Source organism: Mobula hypostoma, chromosome 6 (genome assembly GCF_963921235.1).
Source record: "Mobula hypostoma chromosome 6, sMobHyp1.1, whole genome shotgun sequence".
Lineage (NCBI taxonomy): Eukaryota > Metazoa > Chordata > Chondrichthyes > Myliobatiformes > Myliobatidae > Mobula > Mobula hypostoma.
In genome coordinates, this window is record NC_086102.1 from 176,710,095 (window position 1) to 176,729,533 (window position 19,439).

General features: G+C 41.8%; 1 protein-coding gene across 4 annotated transcripts in view; it reads right to left on the bottom strand.

The window, feature by feature from the left end:
• LOC134348631 (RNA-binding motif, single-stranded-interacting protein 1-like) overlaps nucleotides 1-19,439 on the bottom strand; it is a 214,486-nt gene that overhangs the window by 62,834 nt on the left and 132,213 nt on the right. For all 4 annotated transcript variants that reach the window (XM_063052318.1, XM_063052317.1, XM_063052320.1 and 1 more), the window contains exon 4: nucleotides 18,963-19,054. In XM_063052318.1, coding sequence (XP_062908388.1) covers nucleotides 18,963-19,054 — 92 coding nt within the window. The remainder of the gene's footprint in view (nucleotides 1-18,962; nucleotides 19,055-19,439) is intronic.

The window sequence follows — 19,439 nt, forward strand, 5'->3', positions numbered from 1 at the left end:
TTTATCTTCCCACTAGCTTTGTATACCCTCTCTTTTGCTTTTACTTTGGCTCTTACTTCACTTGTCAGCTACAGTAGTGTCCTTCTTCCATTTGGAATTTTCTTATTTGGAATATATCTGTCTTGCACTTCCCTCATTTTTCACAGAAACTCTGCTGTCCTTCCTGCTAGTGCCTCTTTCCAATGAACCTTGGCCAGTTCCTCTCTCATGACATTGTAATTTCCTTTATTCCACTGAAATACCGACACATTGGAATTTAGTTTCTCCTTCTCAAATTTCAAAGTGAACTTGATCATATTGTGATCACTGTTCCCTAGGGGTTCCCTAACCTTAAGCTCTCTTATCATCTCCAGATCATTGCACAACACCCAATTCAGCACAGCCGATCCCCTAGTGGGCTCAACAACAAGCTGTTCTAAAAAGCCATCCCTTAGACATTCTACAAATTCTCTCTCTCTTGAGGTCCAGTACTGGCCTGGTTTTCCCAATCCACTTTCATGTTAAAACCCTCAATGATTATCATGACATTGCCCTTCTGACACGCCTTTTCTATCTCCTGCTGTAATTTGTAATCCACATCCCGGCTGCTGTTTGGAGGCCTGTATACAACTGCCATTAGGGTCCTTTTATCCTTCCCATTTCTTAACTCAACCCATAGAGACTCTATACCTTCCGATCCTATGTTATCCCTTTCTAAAGATTTAATATTATTTCTTATACACAGGACCACACCACTCCCTCTGCCTACTAACCTACCTTTCCAATACACCGTATATCCTTGGGACGTTCAGCTCCCAATGGCAGCCATTCTTTAGCCAAGTTTCAGAGATGGCCACAACGTCATACTTGTCAATATTTAGCTGAATTTCAAGATCGTCCATTTTATTTCTTATGCTGCGTGCATTCAAATATAAAATTTTCAGTCCAGTACTTGTAGCTTTCTGTTTTAATGCACCACACCTCTATTGCCCTGTAACTCATCCCACTGGCTGTGATTATGCCTCATCTCCTGCCTGTCCTTTCTATCATCTCTGTTGCACGCTATCTTTGATTTATTTCTGTTTTCCTCTTCTTCAGCCCTATCACTCCGGTTCCCATCCCCCTGCCAAATCAGTTTAAACACTCCCGAACAGCTCTATTAAACCTGCCTGCGGGGATATTGGACCCTTTTGGGTTCAGATGTAAGCAGTCCTTTTTGCTCAGGTCATACCTCCCCCAGAAGAGGCCCCAATGATCCAGGAATCTGAAGCCCTGCCCTCTACACCAGTCTCTCAGCCACACATTAATACGCCTGATCATGCTATTCTTGCACTCGTTAGCATGTAGCACAGGCAGCAATCCCGAGATTACTACCCTGGAGGTCCTGCTTTTCAAGCTTCCAACCCAACTCCCTGAATTCTCTCTTCAGGACCTCCTCCTTTTTTCTACCTATGTCATTGGTACCAACGTGTATCAAGACTACTAGCTATTCACTCTCTCCCTTCAGAATACTCTACACCCGATCTGAGACATTCTGTACCCTGGCACCTGGGAGGCAACACACCATGAGGGTATCTCTGTCAGGCTGACAGAACCTCCTGTCTGTTCCCCTCATAATGGAATCCCCTTTAACTACCGCATTCCTCATCTTCTTCTTTCCCTTCTGCACCACAGAACCAGGCTCAGTGCTAGAGACCCGATCGCCGTGGTCGTCCTCTGTCAGGTCACCCCCCTCAACAGCATCCAAAACGAGATAATGATTACTGAGGGGGTTGGTCACAGGGGTGCTCTCTACTATCAGAGCTCTTCCAGCCCCTTCCCTGACAGTCACCCACTTATCTAACTCCTGCAGCCTCAAGGTGACTAACTCCTTGGAGCTCCTATCTATCTCCTGCTCACTCTCCCTAATAAGCTGTAGGTCATCAAGCCACAGTTCCAGATCCCTAACACGGTCTCTCAGGAGCTGCATCCCGGTGCACCCGTCACAGATGTGGCCATCTAGGAGACTGGAAGATTCCCAGGATTCTCATATCTGACACCCACAGCAAAGCACTCACCCTACAGACATGCTGTCTATTCCTCAAAAAAAATGCAAGGGAAAAAAAAACAAAGTCCACTTACTCACTTACCTCGCCGAAGCCCGAATGAGCCAAAGCCCTACTACTCTGCCTCAGACTGCTGCGTTGATGACCACTCCACTAGGTAGCGTCTCCCTCTTATGCCTGAACCTTCCTGTTCTCTAACTCATGATTGGTGCTCCGGTCATAGCCGAGTTCCCACGAAGCCTTTCCCTTTTAAATTTCACTCCCGGACCTGTGTGCCACCTCCTCTCTCAGAGCTCTCCAACTCATGATCGGTGCGCCAAGAAGAATGGGCAATGTCCTCATGTGTCAACTTCAAGAGAAGCTTGGAAGCAGCATGAGAGATTGTGCAATACAAGGAACTTTGTGTCATCGAAAGCCTTTGACTCCATCATTGGAGATGTATTGAAGCATCGGTCTCAAACTTGGCTGCCCACGGAAATGAGGCTCCATCTATTACATATTATAAGTGTGCAAGACGTGGTCTTAACCATTAGAAAGTTAACTATTTAGGTGCAACGTTTCCCTTCTCAGACCTATGCAAGTGGCAAAGTCCACATTCTCTAAGGAAAAATACTACTATCTGTAACTTGATTGCAAGACATAATTACACTGATCTCTATGGTAACCTCCAATTATTTACTTGTGGAATTCTCAGGAATGTAAACTGCCAGTTTGCAAAACTTATTCTGTAAATTTAGATGCAACAAATCTTACACAAGTGTGGCAAAGACCAGCAAAACTTGCTGCATTTCTCAGTGACAGCGATGACTCATCATACATTTTAAAGCTGATCCTTAAGTAATGATGGCATATTATTATGTAAACTGATAATTTACTTTTCTGCCATAATACAGGAAGGTTGGCAAGGTGGAACTTGTCTTGATCAAAGTGATCAAAACACTGCAGGCTTTTTTGACCAGACTGAATTATCAATGTGAAGCTGGACTTGAGTCCAAAGGTTACTGGTGAAAAGCAGCTGCAATTTCCTGGCTTGCTTTCTATCCTTGAGTCCAGTAAATGAACTGGAACTGATGGAAATTTCCCCAACGCTTAAATAGACCCAATTTTATTAAGGGAGAATGGCTTCAAAGGGCCAAAATAAGCCCAAGTTACGTGAACCTTTTTGGATTACAAGGACTACAAAAGGTTCTACCTCTGCAAACACTCCCCATTTTGGATCAGAATTATTTGGATGGCAAGTTCAAATTATGGATGTGGGAAAGTTTGTTTTGACATGGGTAGCAGCAAGCATGGAGACTCACCACTGGTAGCATTCTATCCCATGAGTGGAATTTAACGAGTAGGCTATTTTGGCCTTGCTCTGCCACTTGATACCATTTTCCATGTTAGTACCCTTTCCCTCTTTATTCCCAAATCCCTTTGACAGAAGTATCTGCACCTTCAATATCTAATAATTTGGCCTTTACTGTCTTCTGCAGTAGAGAATTCCACAATTTCCCATCCTTGGGATTAAAAATTCCTCCCAAAGTTGGTTCTACAAAGCATACCAGGTATCCTGAGTCGTGGTTCTGAAACTTTCAACCAGAAACATCTTCCCTAGAGTTGAAGGGAGTTGAGTAATGGGAATTGGTTTATTATTGTCACGTATTGAGGTTCAGTGAAAAGCTCATCTTGCATATTGTTCATGAAGTTCAATTTAATCCAGTGTACTGGTATAAAAGAAAACAGACAACACAAAAAAACTGCTCCAGAGTGCAGTGCAGGAGACAATAAGATGCAAGGTCATAACAAGGTAGGTTGTAAGGTCATCTTATTTACCGGGGAAGCATTGAATCATCTTATGACATGACTGTGTATAAAACTGAGACCTACCCAAGGTAGATAGCTAGTGCATGTTTTCCTATGGTAGGAGTGTCTAAAATTAGGCTAAAGGTCAGAGGGTGGTTTAAAAGGGTAACTTTTCCACTGTAGCTGTTGTTTGAGACGAGCTGGTGGAGACGAGACTAACTTCTGGGGCATTTAGATAGGTACTTGACTGAGAAATGTAGACAATCAATCTTGGGTGCCTAAGACTTTTGTAGTACTGTAGTAATTTTATGTATTGTACTATACTGCTATCACAAAAACAAATTTTGTGACATCAGTGATGATAAACCTGATTCTGATATGGGTCTGTCTTGTGGGCTTAGAGTGGGAAGAGGGCAGGGTGAGAGGAATCATGTTTGGGAAAAGGAGAATGGAGTGAGTGGGATGTACCAGACAGATATCCTGTAATCAGTAAACCAATTGTTTGGAATCAAATGATCTACCTGGTGTTTCAGGGCTGGGTGTGTCTGCCCATGTCCTACACCCACTCCACCCACCATTCCCAACATCCTTTGCTCTTGCCAGATTTACAAACTTGCTCTCTGCTCCCCATTGACAAGTACCGTACTGTATAAAAGTCTTGGAGCACGCTAGCTATACATATGCCCAAGACTTTTGCACAGTATTGTACTTGAATGAGAAAGGTAACAGGAGATAGAATTAAGGTAAGTATGATTAGTACAGAGGTATAACGGTGGGCCACAGGGTCTGAAAGTGCTGTACAACTGTTTGTGCTGTTCAAATCTTTATCAAATTGACCCCACCTCTCCTTGTACCTCAGTCATGCTATCTGAGCAACAGGTCAGGTAAACCCCTATTACATGCCCTCATGGCAAGGACCTCCTTCCTTGGAAAAAGGAAGCAAAACTTACACAAGTTCAGAAGGGCCTCACCAAGATATCCTTGCTGCTGTACTCAATCTTGTAGGCTAATATACCAGCTGCCTTCCTAAATGCTTAACGTACCTCATGGCACAATAGAGTACATGATAGCTAAGCATCTTCTCAGTTCATCAATGTGCAAAATCCACAATTTCCTTCTCTGCACTTTGGTTAGATTAATCTATGTGTACATTGAAGTTATCCCATGATTGTTCCCATTCCGCATGCCTTAAATTCCCTGTTAATCCCATTCTGCTCCATCACCAAGTCAAATGTAATGATAAATTTCCAAACTTTTCTTCTCCCCTACCCCCTCCATTTTCATGGTGGAAAAGACCCATTTGTTGCATCCTCAAGATTATACAGGAGAAAAGATTTATTTATTAGCTACCTGTAATTACCTTCTAGAATTACATAATGGCCTTCTAGATCATTTGAGGACCACTGACAGTCAATTGTTTATTTTTGGCGTGTGAGTCTGCGCCTGTGCATCTGTGTGTGAGCATGCGTGCGTCCGTGATGATGTCTTTTTCATGGCTTTTACAAGGCACAAAACGAGAGGGAGACAGTGTGGCGCACCATTCCTCATACAGACACTTCGCAGTATTTTTCCCCTTTTTATATTACAAGGTCGAGTTGTGATCTTGACACTCAACCCGGCACGGATGGAAAGCGTACTTGGGGGCAGACCTGACTGGCTTCGAACCCGGGAACCTCCGCTCACGGGTCCGGCGCCGATGTCGTTGTGCCACCAGCCGGCCCCTGACAGTCAACTGTATTCAGGCAGCTATTCTACTGCCCTAAAGTTCCTAGCTGCATGCTCCTGGCGATGTTTATTCCAGCTCTGTCCCAAGCTAGAGCTTGCCTCCAATAATTTAATGCAACATAGATAGTTCAGAACAGTGAATATGTTATGCTCATAGATGGCTTTCTTGGCCACTGGAAAAACCAGCCTATGCTAACAAGCTGTGTAATTGGAAGTTTAGCAGTGCCCTTGACAATGCCAATATTTCAATAACACGTGGTAAAAAAGTTTAATTTTTCTCCCAGAATAAAAAATCTAGTACAAATAAATCTGAATACTAAAACAAATGGTAAGCTGCACTTTTCTGTTGGTAGTGGATTTTGCCGTATTTGTACCAAATGCAACCTGGTGAATGCTCAGGTTCAACTTTATTCACCATGTACATTTATTTGTGCAGTGAAGTTGCTGTGGCATGACATATACGAGCCATGTATCTATTTTCAGTTTGTGTTCTAAGTTTATTATGAGTAATTTGTCATGTGGGTTGGGGTGTGGTAGAAGCAAAGAGTATAGTTACGTATTCATGCTTTATCTTTAGTTCAGTTTGGTCTTGGTTAGAACCAGAGGCAGCTGGAGTGATTTTTTTTGTTGACTGCCTAAGAACGCTAATGTTTAAATAGGCTAAAATCACCAACATGCAAGTTTGAGTACGCTCTGACCACAGATTTTGTTTTGTAATAGACTAATAAAACTAAAACTCACAAGTTTGTTTTTGCTGCTTTCCTAATAAAGGATTGAATGTGCGTACTTCTACTTAAAACTAAATTATTTGTGGAGCACGTCATACTGTGTCAACGCCCCCAGTGCTGAACAGTCTTGGTTTGTTTTCAAGTAACTGCTACATGACATGCAACAAAAAAATTCAACGATTTATTATAAGTTAGGTTAAAGTACAGATACAGGAAAAAAAATGTGCATGAATACCAGCACATACTTCCAACGTAAACAGCATTAGAAGAAGTGGTTTAAAGTGCTTAGAGTGCATTACAGTGATTGAGGTAATAAATAGAGGGTGGCTAACTAGAATGGCTGATCAGGTTAACTACCGGGGGTAATATGTTGTGGCGTTTGTTTTAATAACCCTATAGTGCTTTCCAGAAGAGATTTTTTTGAAAAGGCAATCTGCTGGGTGGGTAGCAGCTGCAGTGTTTTTTTTCCTGCCTGTTTCTTTGTCCTGGTCACGTACAAGTCCTGCACCAATGGTAGATGGCAGTCAATGACTTTTACGGCTGACCTGACAACGGCCTCGTGAGGAAGAACGCAGCAAAATGAAATCCTTATGTGGATCAGCCGCTGTTGAGGAATCCACATTGAAATATAGTGGCACTCAGCAACAAGACAAAGTTTTTGCCTGCTTGAGCCCATGCCAGTGCTGGAAACCTGGAGCTCAAAGAAATTGGGAGAGAAGTCACTTTTGTTGCACTGGTTTAGGAACCCACGACTGTGATTCTTGAAACACCAAGGAGAAGTGGGATAAGGATGACGACTCTGGGCAATGAAAATGAGAAGAGGTCTTGCTGAAATTATAATGAACATGAGCAGGGCTGTGTAGAGTACATTGTGGAAACTACCAGCTAACGTTGGGTGGTTCTTTGGAAGAAAAGACAGGGTTTATTGAATGAGACTTGGATAGGGTTGGCAGGAAGGATCTGCTTCCTTTAATAGGCAGGACAATAACAAAGTGACAGACATTAGACAAATTGCAGAGAAAAGAATTCTCTTCAAACGAGAGGGGTAGGGGCTCTGTAAATGGCTACAGAAAGAATGGTATAGGCTAAAACTCTCTCAATCTATCAGCACATGGATAAGAACTTGAACAGTAGAAATCTATACAACTATGAACCAAGAACTGACAAGTGGGACTGAATTGGATAATTCATTTTTGGCATTCATAGACAATTGCTAAGTGGATTCTTTCTGTGCCAAAATTTTCTTTTTTTCCATTACTTGCCTTCAAGGACGTTAATAAACTGGATATTTGTACCACTCTGGTAAATTTTATGATCCCACTTGCCAACAGAACCTTGGCATTCTTCATTGTCATCTAAACTTAAATTTCCCAGCCATCATATAGAATTTAAAGGTCTATAGAGGAACTACAATAGTCTTTTACAATCCAGCTTGCTTATGGTTTTAACTTTGGGTTTATTGACAGAGCAGATCAAGTAACAGTGAGTACAGAAATTTGTAAGCAACATCTGTGCAAATATTGGGCTAATCCACTTCTTTTAAGTTCACTTTAGACAATTTGCAAGCAACTGCAATGCCAAGTCGAGGAGCAGAAACACTTTTCCACATTTCAGCAATAAGAGAACAGTTCCCTTGTCCAAAGTTTCTGCACAAACCGATTAGTTTTGTATCAGGCATAAAAATAACTTCCTGAAAACTATTACCAGGGAACCAATTCACCACCTTGGAATTTGAAGCAGCTGTGTTTTCCAGAGGAGCACTTTGCTTTGCTTGATCAATGCCTATACCATGACAAGTAGTAACTTATGAATGGAGAATTTTCAGTAACTCCCATCACTGGTGACCCCAAGCAACTCATTTTTGGTGAAGACATTAGCTACACAGTTGAAGCTGATCAATACAGCAAGACCAATGAGAAATGACACTTTGCCCATAGCCTGACGAAAGCAGTTAAGGTGGGAAGGCTCTGCAGCAAAAGGATGTAACACGCTCATGCTATAAGGTTTCACTGCTAATGTAATGGTTCCTCTGTAGCAGCAATGTTTGGGTTAATGCTAGAGATAACGGGGCTTTGGAAAGTGGGGCTGTTCAATGAGAGGAATGTTGTTCTTTCTTGGGGGCCTGGAAGAGGGATTTTCGCAGTCTTTTGTTGGTGAGAGAGGAAGAAGGAAGACGCGTGTGGAGAGAGCTGGTAGACCACTGGACAGAGTGGACCAGGAGCGAGGGTCCGAAGGTCGGCGACGCTTGGAGGTCAATGGTTGATGAATGGCCATATCAGTTAGCTCCAAAGCACACTGTTGACTTTTTCCTTAAAATGGGCCTTTTTTCTTTTTGTTTTCTTTAGTAACTCTATATTCAGATTAAGATTTATAAAGTTCAATCATTTAATTGCATACGGTGTACTGACTGGTATCTTGCAGTGCAGATTTGTAACCGGGCAACACATCACGCAGCAGCCACACAAATGAGATTTCTCAGTTTGTCTGGGCCAGAAGCTGTCTTCCCCTAGGCGAACACGTGCTGGCTGAGCCTGAGAGTTACACGTAGATGACACACCACAGATTCGTCTGGTCTAGACAATTTGGGTTAGTTTATTTATAACCGGGGGGAAAAAAAAAACAATATTTCTTATCAAATTCTCAAGCAGAGAATGATCAATAACCAGTGTTTCACAGCATCTGCCTTCTGTTGATGAGCAGGGCAGATGAAAACTAAGGGCAGAGTGTTGCCATGAACAAACGTTATGGATCAAAAAGGCTTATACAAGTTAGAAGACAAGGTTCTGCTCAGGAGGTATTCAACACACAAATGTACCATGATTCTGTGGTGAGTACTACTGGACATCATGATAAATAGACATTTATCAGGGGGCACTACCAGCAGGTAATGCCATGAACCAGAAGCCTTCCTGCTGAGAATAAAGAAAACCAAACGTTTGGAAATATTCAGGCAATATATATGGAGAGCCTTAGCATTTCTAGCATTTTTGGTTTTAATTTCAGATTTTCTGTATGTGCAGATTTGTTTGTTTTGGGTTTTTGGAAGTTCAAGCTGGTTTTCAGAGTTAAACTATCCACTGCTCTTCATGCTGCAGTAACCCATTAATGAGCATTAATATAAGGATATCAATTATGTGCCACCTTTATACAAATCTTGACTCAAGCAAACGACACTCAGCAGATGTGTATCCTTCCTTCAAACGTCTCTTTATACAATATCCACTTCTGATTTAGGAGCTCTACAGCTGACCAATGACACCAGTTTGGACTTGCTAAAAAATACTATGACAATTATTGATGGCTCATGAACTTTCCACTTACTGTATTTCTAATAAATTTCTTACTAGAAGTTCTTAGTCTTGAAGCAAGCATACTATGAAGTTCAAATTAGAACAGCATTTGTAGGAACAATTAAGTTCTAAATGGAAGGGCTGGTGTTCCACAGGCAAGTGACAGAAATAAAATTAAGAATATTCATTCTTCCAACTTGTTTGCTTTCTGGAAACCTACTGAAATAAGCACATATGATATTTGAAGAATTCAGAAATTACTGAACATCGGTGACACAATGGCTCATGCTACTCGCTCACAGCTCCTATCCCTTGAATGCTCTGTGTGTAATTTGCATTTTCTCCCTCTGTTCTTATGGACCGCCTCCAGATGCATGGGTTTCTTTCCACATCCTAAATTCCTACTGATTCACAAGTTAATTGTTAGTTACCACAAGTCAAACCCAAGGTATGATTTTATATGCATGTGCTTGTCTACATCAACAGTGTTGAGATTGATGGGCTGAGAGCTTCACGTTCCAAGGAGTGAACTTCAATATCCTGTACTGATCAAATCAGTGGTATCACAGCCAAGAAAGATCACCATCAACTCGGCTTTCAGAGGAAGTAAAAGAAAATTTTCAGAGGAAGTAAAAGAAAATTGGCATGTCCCTGTTAACCAATACCAAGGTTATTGATGCACCATAGAAAGCATCATATACAGATGCATCACTGCAGTTTATGGTCAGGTGCAAAGCAACTGCCATATCAAGCTGAGTTGTGGACACAGCTCAGCACATCAGCCTTCCCTCTGTGGACTCGGTTTATGCTTGCTACCTCAGTAAAGCAGCCAGCATAATCAAATATCCTACACGCACCAGAAATCCTCTTATCTCTTCTCCCATTGGGCAGAAGATACAAAAGCCTGAAGTATCTATCAGCAGTCTCAAGGACCGCTTCTATCCTACTGTTACCAGGTACTTGTATGATCTCTAGACCTCAAAATGCATCTCACTATGATTTTGCACTTCATTATTTACCTGCACTTCACCTTCAGGGTCAATTTTAACTTTACTCTGCGTTATTTTTAACTTGCTCTACCTCAGTGCACTAATGATTTGATCTGTATGATCAGTATACAAGTGCTTCTCTGTATCTTGGCACATGTGACAATAAATGAACAACAAGTTGGAGAGAATGGTTGAACCTGGGGAGTGTTGTGGAACAGAGGGCCCTGGGAGTTCATGTACACGGTGTGCTGATAGCATCGTCACAGGGAGACAAAATGGTGAGCAAGGCATTTGGTATGCTGGCCTTGGTCAGAGCATGGAGTCTGTCTGTCTGTCTAGGTACCATATCCGATGCGGACTTTGGTGACCATGGTTTTCCATATAGATCTATGCTTCATTTTTTGGATGACTTCCATTTCCTTGATATGTGGCCACCTGGCTAGGCTTTTGATGTACATAAGCCAAGGTCTTCCTTTAGGTTTGCTCCCCTCAGTCTTTCCAGAGAGTATGAGTTTTTCTAGTTCATCTTTCCGCATGATGTGTCCAAGGAATCTGAGTTGTCTTTCTCTTATTGTTGGTATGAGTGATCGTACTGCTTGGGCTCTTCTGAGAACTTCTTCATTTGATGTGTGTGTGGTCCATGATATTTTTAACATTCTCCTGTAGAACCATAATTCAGCTGCTTCTAGTCTCTTTTCCATTGCTGGAGAAATGGTCCAGCATTCACTTCCAGAAGTCAGGAAAGAATAAATGTAGCACTGCAGTATTCTGTTTTTAGTGTGCGTGCTCATCTTTCTGTCTGTTAATATGGTCTTCATTATTTGGAAAGCTTCTTTCGCCATTGCTATTCTGTACTTGATGTCTGTGTCGTACCTGCCATTACTTGTTATTGTCCAGTGTTTTCCACAAAGCCGCATTGTTCTTTACTGATTTCTGGTTTTATACAGCATCATGCTCTCATCATGATTACTCTGAGAATAATTTTTGCCACGTGGCTCATCAGACTTATTGTACGATGTAACTCACATTTACATGAAGTATAGGAGATTAATAATAAAAACGTTGGTGAGCTCACACTTGGAGTACTGCATACAGATCTGATCAGCCTTTTTATAGAAAAGACATTAAAATGGTCAGAGGAGCCTGTTTTAATGTTGTATTACTACGTCCGGGTGGGTTGTACAAGAGTCGGGGTGGAATGCACGGCAGGTGAGTAGGTTATGAGAAATGTAGACAGTGATAGGATTGCACTGAAGAGCTAGTACAGACTTGATGGTTACCAAAGGTATGGTAGTGCCCTAAAATATTTCAATTACTGGTTGGACTGCAACTCAATCTATTAGGTAGCAAATTACTGTTTGATCATGTATATCAGATGACCTCACAAAATAAGGTCAACCAAGTGGTGGGGGGGAGGGGGGCTAGTATCCGTGGAGAGGAGCACAAACTTGATGCTTCACATCAAATATCTTTCATAAGACCTGAGAAGAGTTAACTAAAAAATACTGGTTCTCTATTCTCCCCTTTTTCTCTGCAAAGGTACCACAGTCTGCAGAGAGATACAGATAGGTTAAGTGAATGGGCAAGGGTCTGGCGGATGGAATACAATGTTGGTAAACGCGAGGTCATCCATTTTGGAAGGGAAAATGGAAAAGCAGATTATTATTTAAATGGTAAAAGATTGCAGCATGCTGCTGTGCAGAGGGACTTGGGAGTGCTTGTTCATGAATCACAAAAGGTTGGTTTGCAGGTGCAGCAGGCTATCAAGAAGGCAAATGGGATGTTGGCTTTCATTGCTAGAGGGATTGAATTTAAGAGCAGGGAAGTCATGCTGCAATTGTACAGGGTACTGGTGAGGCCGCTCCTGGAGTACTGCGTGCAGTCTGGTCTCCTTACTTGAGGAAGGATATACTGGCATTGGAGACGGTGCAGAGGAGGTTCACCAGGTTGATTCCAGAGATGAGAGGTTAGACTATGAGGAGAGATTGAGTAGCTTGGCACTGTATTCGCTGGAATTCAGAAGGATGAGAGGAGATCTTATAGAAACATATAAAATTATGAAAGGAATAGATAAGATAGAGCTAGGAAAGTTGTTTCAACTGGCAGGTGAGACTAGAACTAGGGGACATAGCCTCAGGATTTGGGGGAATAGATATCGGACAGAGATAAGGAACTGCTTTTCACAGAGAGTGGTGAATCTGTTGAATTCTCTGCCCAATGAATCAGTGGAGGCTACTTCAGTAAATATATTTAAGACAAGGTTGATCGATTTTTGCATAGTAGGGGAATTAAGGGTTATGGGGAAAAGGCAGATAGGTGGAGATGAGTCCATGGCCAGATCAGCCATGATCTTATTGAATGGCAGAGCAGGCTCGACGGGTCAGATGGCCAATTCCTGCTTCTACTTATATTCTTATGTCCTTGTATGTCATTGCGGCAGATCACATAATAAATGCACTCCTTACACATGCATTTGCACAAACATTGTGCTGAGAGTACATACTTCGATATCTTCCCTGGTACATTCTCAATGGATCCTGAATGGGGCTGATGCACCCTAGTTGTGTTTATGGCACCTTTCCTGTCATACACAGGGGAATATTCCATTTCTTTAGTAATGGGGATGTGTAAATGCGTATGTTTGTATACGGTAGATATTTGTTTATTTTAACAGCTACATAGTGGGGTGCATCATATTCTAGTTCATGTGTAGTCTGTTAACTTAGCTAATTAAAGATAACATATCTGAATGCTGAATAAAAAGGAGAACGATTGGGGCTGCCAGGACAAGGGTAAGTATAGAACTATTGTTTTCTGGTAGATATCTTGTAAATATTAGCAGTTTTCTTTTCACTATTTGCTGATTTTTAAGTTTGTTTTTTTTTGACACACCTGATAAACACCCTTGAACTAAAGTGACTACCCCCATGTTTCCTTTGGTCATAACACTCCTATCTGACAGTTATTCACTCCCTCCTGCCTTTCCAGCAATCACATACATTGATGGATGTTCTTAGTTTCCTGTTCCTCCTTTTTCTGCAGTTTATTTTCTTTGGGTCTGGTAAAAAGATCATGGCATGAAACTTCAAGTCTGTTTCTCTCCTTACAAATTCTCTTACCCAAGTTATTTTGAGTGATGGGATAAACTGACAACTCAAATCTGTGCATTTACTGAGCAAAGGAGATGCATCCATGTATACAACACTCTATAATGTCCAGTATCTCTCTCTGCCATAATCATCAAACCCTGGGATCAATGGAGGAGTGCAGAAGAGCACTAGGCATCCCCAAAAATAATAATATGCTTACCACGTGAAGCTGCAATGCACAACCACATTTGTGCTAAACAGCATGATAGATGCAGAGCTAAGCTCTCAAAATAAATGAATTTAAACAAAGTTGATTGTGAATGATAAAGGACAATTTATTTACTAAGGGAAGAGGTAGCCCTAAGAACATAAAATAGTGCAGCACATTACAGGCCCTTCGGCCCACAATGTTGTGCCGACCCTCAAACCCTGCCTCCCATATAACCCCCCCCCACCTTAAATTCCTCCATATACCTGTCTAGTAGTCTCTTAAACTTCACTAGTGTATCTGCCTCCACCACTGACTCAGGCAGTGTATTCCACGCACCAACCACTCTCTGAGTAAAAAACCTTCCTCTAATATCCCCCTTGAACTTCCCACCCCTTACCTTAAAGCCATGTCCTCTTGTATTGAGCAGTGGTGCCCTGCGGAAGAGGTGCTGGCTATCCACTATCTATTCCTCTTATTATCTTGTACACCTCTATCATGTCTCCTCTCATCCTCCTTCTCTCCAAAGAGTAAAGCCCTGGCTCCCTTAATCTCTGATCATAATCCATACCCTCTAAACCAGGCAGCATCCTGGTAAATCTCCTCTGTACCCTTTCCAATGCTTCCACATCCTTCCTATAGTGAGGCGACCAGAACTGGACACAATACTCCAAGTGTGGCCTAACCAGAGTTTTATAGAGCTGCATCATTACATCGCGACTCTTAAACTCCATCCCTCGATTTATGAAAGCCAACACCCCATAAGCTTTCTTAACTACCCTATCTACCTGTGAGGCAACTTTCAGGGATCTGTGGACATGTACCCCTAGATCCCTCTGCTCCTCCACACTACCAAGTATCCTGCTATTTACTTTGTACTCTGCCTTGGAGTTTGTCCTTCCAAAGTGTACCACCTCACACTTCACTGGGTTGAACTCTATCTGCTACTTCTCAGCCCACTTCTGCATCCTATCAATGTCTCTCTGCAATCTTTGACAATCCTCTACACTATCTACAACACCACCAACCTTTGTGTCGTCTGCAAACTTGCCAACCCACCCTTCTACCCCCACATCCAGGACATTAATAAAAATCACAAAAAGAAGAGGCCTCAGAACAGATCCATGTGGGACACCACTAGTCACAACCCTCCAATCTGAATGTACTCCCTCCACCATGACCCTCTGCCTTCTGCAGGCAAGCCAATTCTGAATCCACCTGGCCAAACTTCCCTGGATCCCATGCCTTCTGACTTTCTGAATAAGCCTACTGTGTGGAACTTAGTCAAATGCCTTACTAAAATCCATGTAGATCACATCCACTGCACTACCCTCATCTATATGCCTGGTCACCTCCTGAAAGAACTCTATCAGGTTTGTTAGACACGATCTGCCCTTCATAAAGCCATGCTGACTGTCCCTGATCAGACCATGATTCCCTAAATGCCCACAGATCCTATGTCTAAGAATCTTTTCCAACAGCTTTCCCACCACAGATGTAAGGCTTACTGGTCTATAATTCCCAGACTATCCCTACTACCTTTTTTGAACAAGGGGACAACATTCGCCTCCCTCCAATTCTCCGGTACCATTCCCATGGACAACGAGGACATAAAGATCCTAGCCAGAGGCTCAGCAATCTCTTCCCTCACCTCGTGGAGCAGCCGGGGAATATTCCGTCAGGCCCCGGGGACTTAGCCGTCCTTATGTTTTTTAGCAACTCCAACACCTCCTCTGCCTTAATATCAGCATGCTCCAGAACATCATCAAGTTCCCTCTCATTGGTGAATACCGAAGAGAAGTATTCATTGAGGACCTCGCTCACTTCCACAGCCTCCAGGCACATCTTCCCACCTTTATCTCTAATCGGTCCTACCTTCACTCCTGTCATCCTTTTGTTCTTCACATCATTGAAGAATACCTTGGGGTTTTCCTTTATCCTACTCGCCAAGGCCTTCTCATGTCCCCTTCTTGCTCTTCTCAGCCCCTTCTTAAGCTCCTTTCTTGCTACCCTATATTCCTCAATAGACCCATCTGATCCTTGCTTCCTAAACCCCATGTATGCTGCCTTCTTCCACCTGACTAGATTTTCCACCTTACTTGTCACCCAAGGTTCCTTCACCCTACCATTCTTTATCTTCCTTACCGGGACAAACTTATCCCTAACATCCTACAAGAGATCTCTAAACATCGACCACATGCTTATCTCTATCCTCAATGACGCCCAGCACATGAGTGGTAAAGGTAAGACTGAAGTCATTGCAAAGAAGTCCAGCCAAAAGTGTCTAACAGATGATCCATTTCAACCACATCCTAAAGACGTACCATCAACTACAGTCTTGGTTCTTGTGCTCCCCCAATCACTCACCGGGTTCCAGTGCACCTTTTTCTATTCACCAGGGGTATGGTTTCCACTCCTCCCATGCTCTGTTCCATTGGGGCTTTCATTCCTAGATTCCCTTCCATCTACTGAGCTTCTTGTTCCTGAGCTCCCTTTCTACTCAGGTCCCTGGTTCTCAGATTCCCTATAAACTCAAAAGTCTTCTTGTTTGCTGTGCACCCATCTCCGGGTGCACTGAAATTTTATGTAACATCTTTACAAAAAATGAATTAGAAGTCTGTTGGACTACTAATAAGATTTAATGCTCAAAATGTATTAGTCCAGCATTGGCAAAGTCCCATGTGCCCTAGATTGATAGAGATTTTCTGTAGGACTCTAATCCAAGGATAGAAGATTAATGGAGCCACCATACAAAGTAATATTCTATTTTATTAGAAAGCTACCAGAAAAATAAATCTGACCAACTGACCATATCAACTGAATCCTAAAAGACAATTACTAAGTGCCTATCACCACTTGCTAATGCACCACTAAAAATCAAATACTGGTGACTTGAACTACATCCCTCACCAACTGTGACATGCTCACTTCTCATAACTCATCAGGAAAGGAGAGTCAGGAGACTGAAAATGCACATTTAGTGTTTTAGGAATAGCTTTTACCCCTTCTGTCATCAGATTTCTGGTTGAATGAACACTCTCACTATTTCTTGTTTACACTATTTTTAATCACAACTTGCAGTAATGTTTGTATTGCACTGTACTGCTCCCATCAAGCAACAAGCTTCAGCCCGTGAGAGTGATGATAACCCCAATTCTGATATGGAAGTGTTGTGGACTGAAAGTGGGAGAGGGGTACAAATTCAACTGGGCATGGTTGGGAAAAGGGAAGGGAGCATGAAGCATCAGAGAGACATTCTATGACGATGGTTAGGTTGAGTTGCTCTGCTCCATATTGACAAATACAGTACTGCACAAGAGTCTTAGGCATTGAGCTATATGTGTGAAGACTTTTGCATAGTACTGTAGGTCCATGATAATAAACATATTTCTGATCCAAAGTCTTCAAACATTCAAAAATCCACCAATCTCCATATTAAATTGCCTGAGTGACTGAATGCTAAGAGATTTGCATATTTCTGCAATATCATCCCTTTTTATATGAAGTATAGGTCTAGTGTGGTTAATCTTGTCACCAGACAAATCCTGTATTGAAGGAATCAATCTAATAATCCCTCTTTAGCAAGTACAGCCTTTCCTCAAGTAGCATAAGGAAGGCAGTCCACAACCTTCCAGATTGTGGATCTCATGAGAAAATTGAACTAAGGCATCTCTGCACTTGTACTCAAATCCCTTGCCATGTGAAGGCCAACATAACTTTTCTTCCCCATTGGTTCTGTACTAAACATGTTACTTGCATTGATCTAGATTGAAGATCCTGCAATGGTCCACTTAACAGTAGCATATTTTCATGTACCAAATTTTTTTTTTAAAAACTCCATTTCTATATTTTTCAAAGTGCATGACCTCATTTTCCCCCTCACATAATATTCCACCTACAATGTTCTTACTTATTCAGACAATCTATCTATAACTCTTTGAAGCTTCAAAGCATTCACTTCACATTGAAGACGTCCATCCAGCCTGATCACAACAAATTAGCACGTAGTACACTTGGTTCCTCATCTACATCAACAATTTTGTGAACGGTTGAGTAAACAACACCCATCCTTGCAGCACATGACTGGCCACAGTATCCCAACTTAAACATGAACTTCTTGTACCTACACTTGAATTTCTGTCCATTAATACAAAATCCGTCCCAGTACTATAATTTTGTTTAAAAACTTTGTAGTACATCTTCTAACCTAATATATTCTTAACGTTGAAAAATGTTTCTCCTCATCTTCTGTATTCCCCTTACTTCTCCGTGGGTTGTCACCTTGTCGTGGTGGAGAAGCTTGTGTGGTCCTGTGATCCCAAGAGCAATGCCATCTGGAGCTATGCTCCTGGCAGGGTCATCCATGGCGGTAAGGTCGAGGGTGAGGTCCCTGACAAAGAACAATCCAACCAAGTCATCAATGGTGGAACAGGTGGACAAAGTTACTTCAAACTCAATGGCTGTGAAGGTGGATGAAGGCTGCAACAAATCCATCAGCTCCAATCGTCGTGGTTTCCATGCCATTAGAACCAGTCAGTTGATTTGTGAAGTACCGTGTGCTTCTTGGAGTGCAACATCAAGTACACGTTAACCAAATACACGCACGGGCATCTTCGCTCTGTGGGCCACTTCTTCAGAACGAAGACAACCATCCTCGATCTCGAGGGATAGCCACGATGACTTATCAATTTTATTATTTACAATTAAAATTTTCAAAAGGGTTTCCCTTTCAAGTATTCATATCAAATTTGACTAAATTTTTAAATTCAATTTTTTGAATAATGGAAACATTCCTAACAAATCTTAGCATTCAGAAAACATTTCCAAAAACATTAGGGATCACAACTGAAACAGATTTTATACATGTCAGGAGTAACACAGAACAAACAAAATACATGCTTTTTTTGTTTGATAGAATTTTTTAAAATTGCATTAAGGCTGACTTTAAATGAGAAAATATTACAAAAATGGTTGAAACAAAACTTCATTATAAAATTTAATAACAGTATGCTGATGGTAATAATGTAAACATTATAATTTTATAACTTGTGTGATCTCTAGCTTTAAAATATGAAGGGGTTCAATTAGTAATCATATCCATTTTAATTTTGAAGTTGTTACCTTTGCCATCTGGGCTTGGACACCATTGCCTTTTAAGGCAGCCACTGCCTTCTGAGCTGCAGCTGGACTGTCAAAATCCACAAATCCATAGCCTGAAATTCAACAGAGCACAATTATCACTTTATCCAATCTACGCAAGTTTTCTTAAAATTACGTGATAAATTAATTGAAGAGAAGGACCTCCAAGGTGGTAATCTCTGGCTTACTCCCTGTACCGGGAACAATGGAAAATCCTGGGAACTATAGACTGCAGGGTCTCACGTTAGTTGTATAGAAATTACTGGAGGAAATTTTAAGGAATAGGATGCATGAGCATTTGGAAACTCATGGCCCAATAAGAAGAGCCAGCATGGCTTTGTGCACAGCAGATCATACCTTATCAACTCGATTGAGTTTTTCGACAAAATTACAAGAGCGCTTGATGAGGGTAGGGCAGTGGATATTGTCCACATGGATTTCAGTAAGGTGTTTGACAAA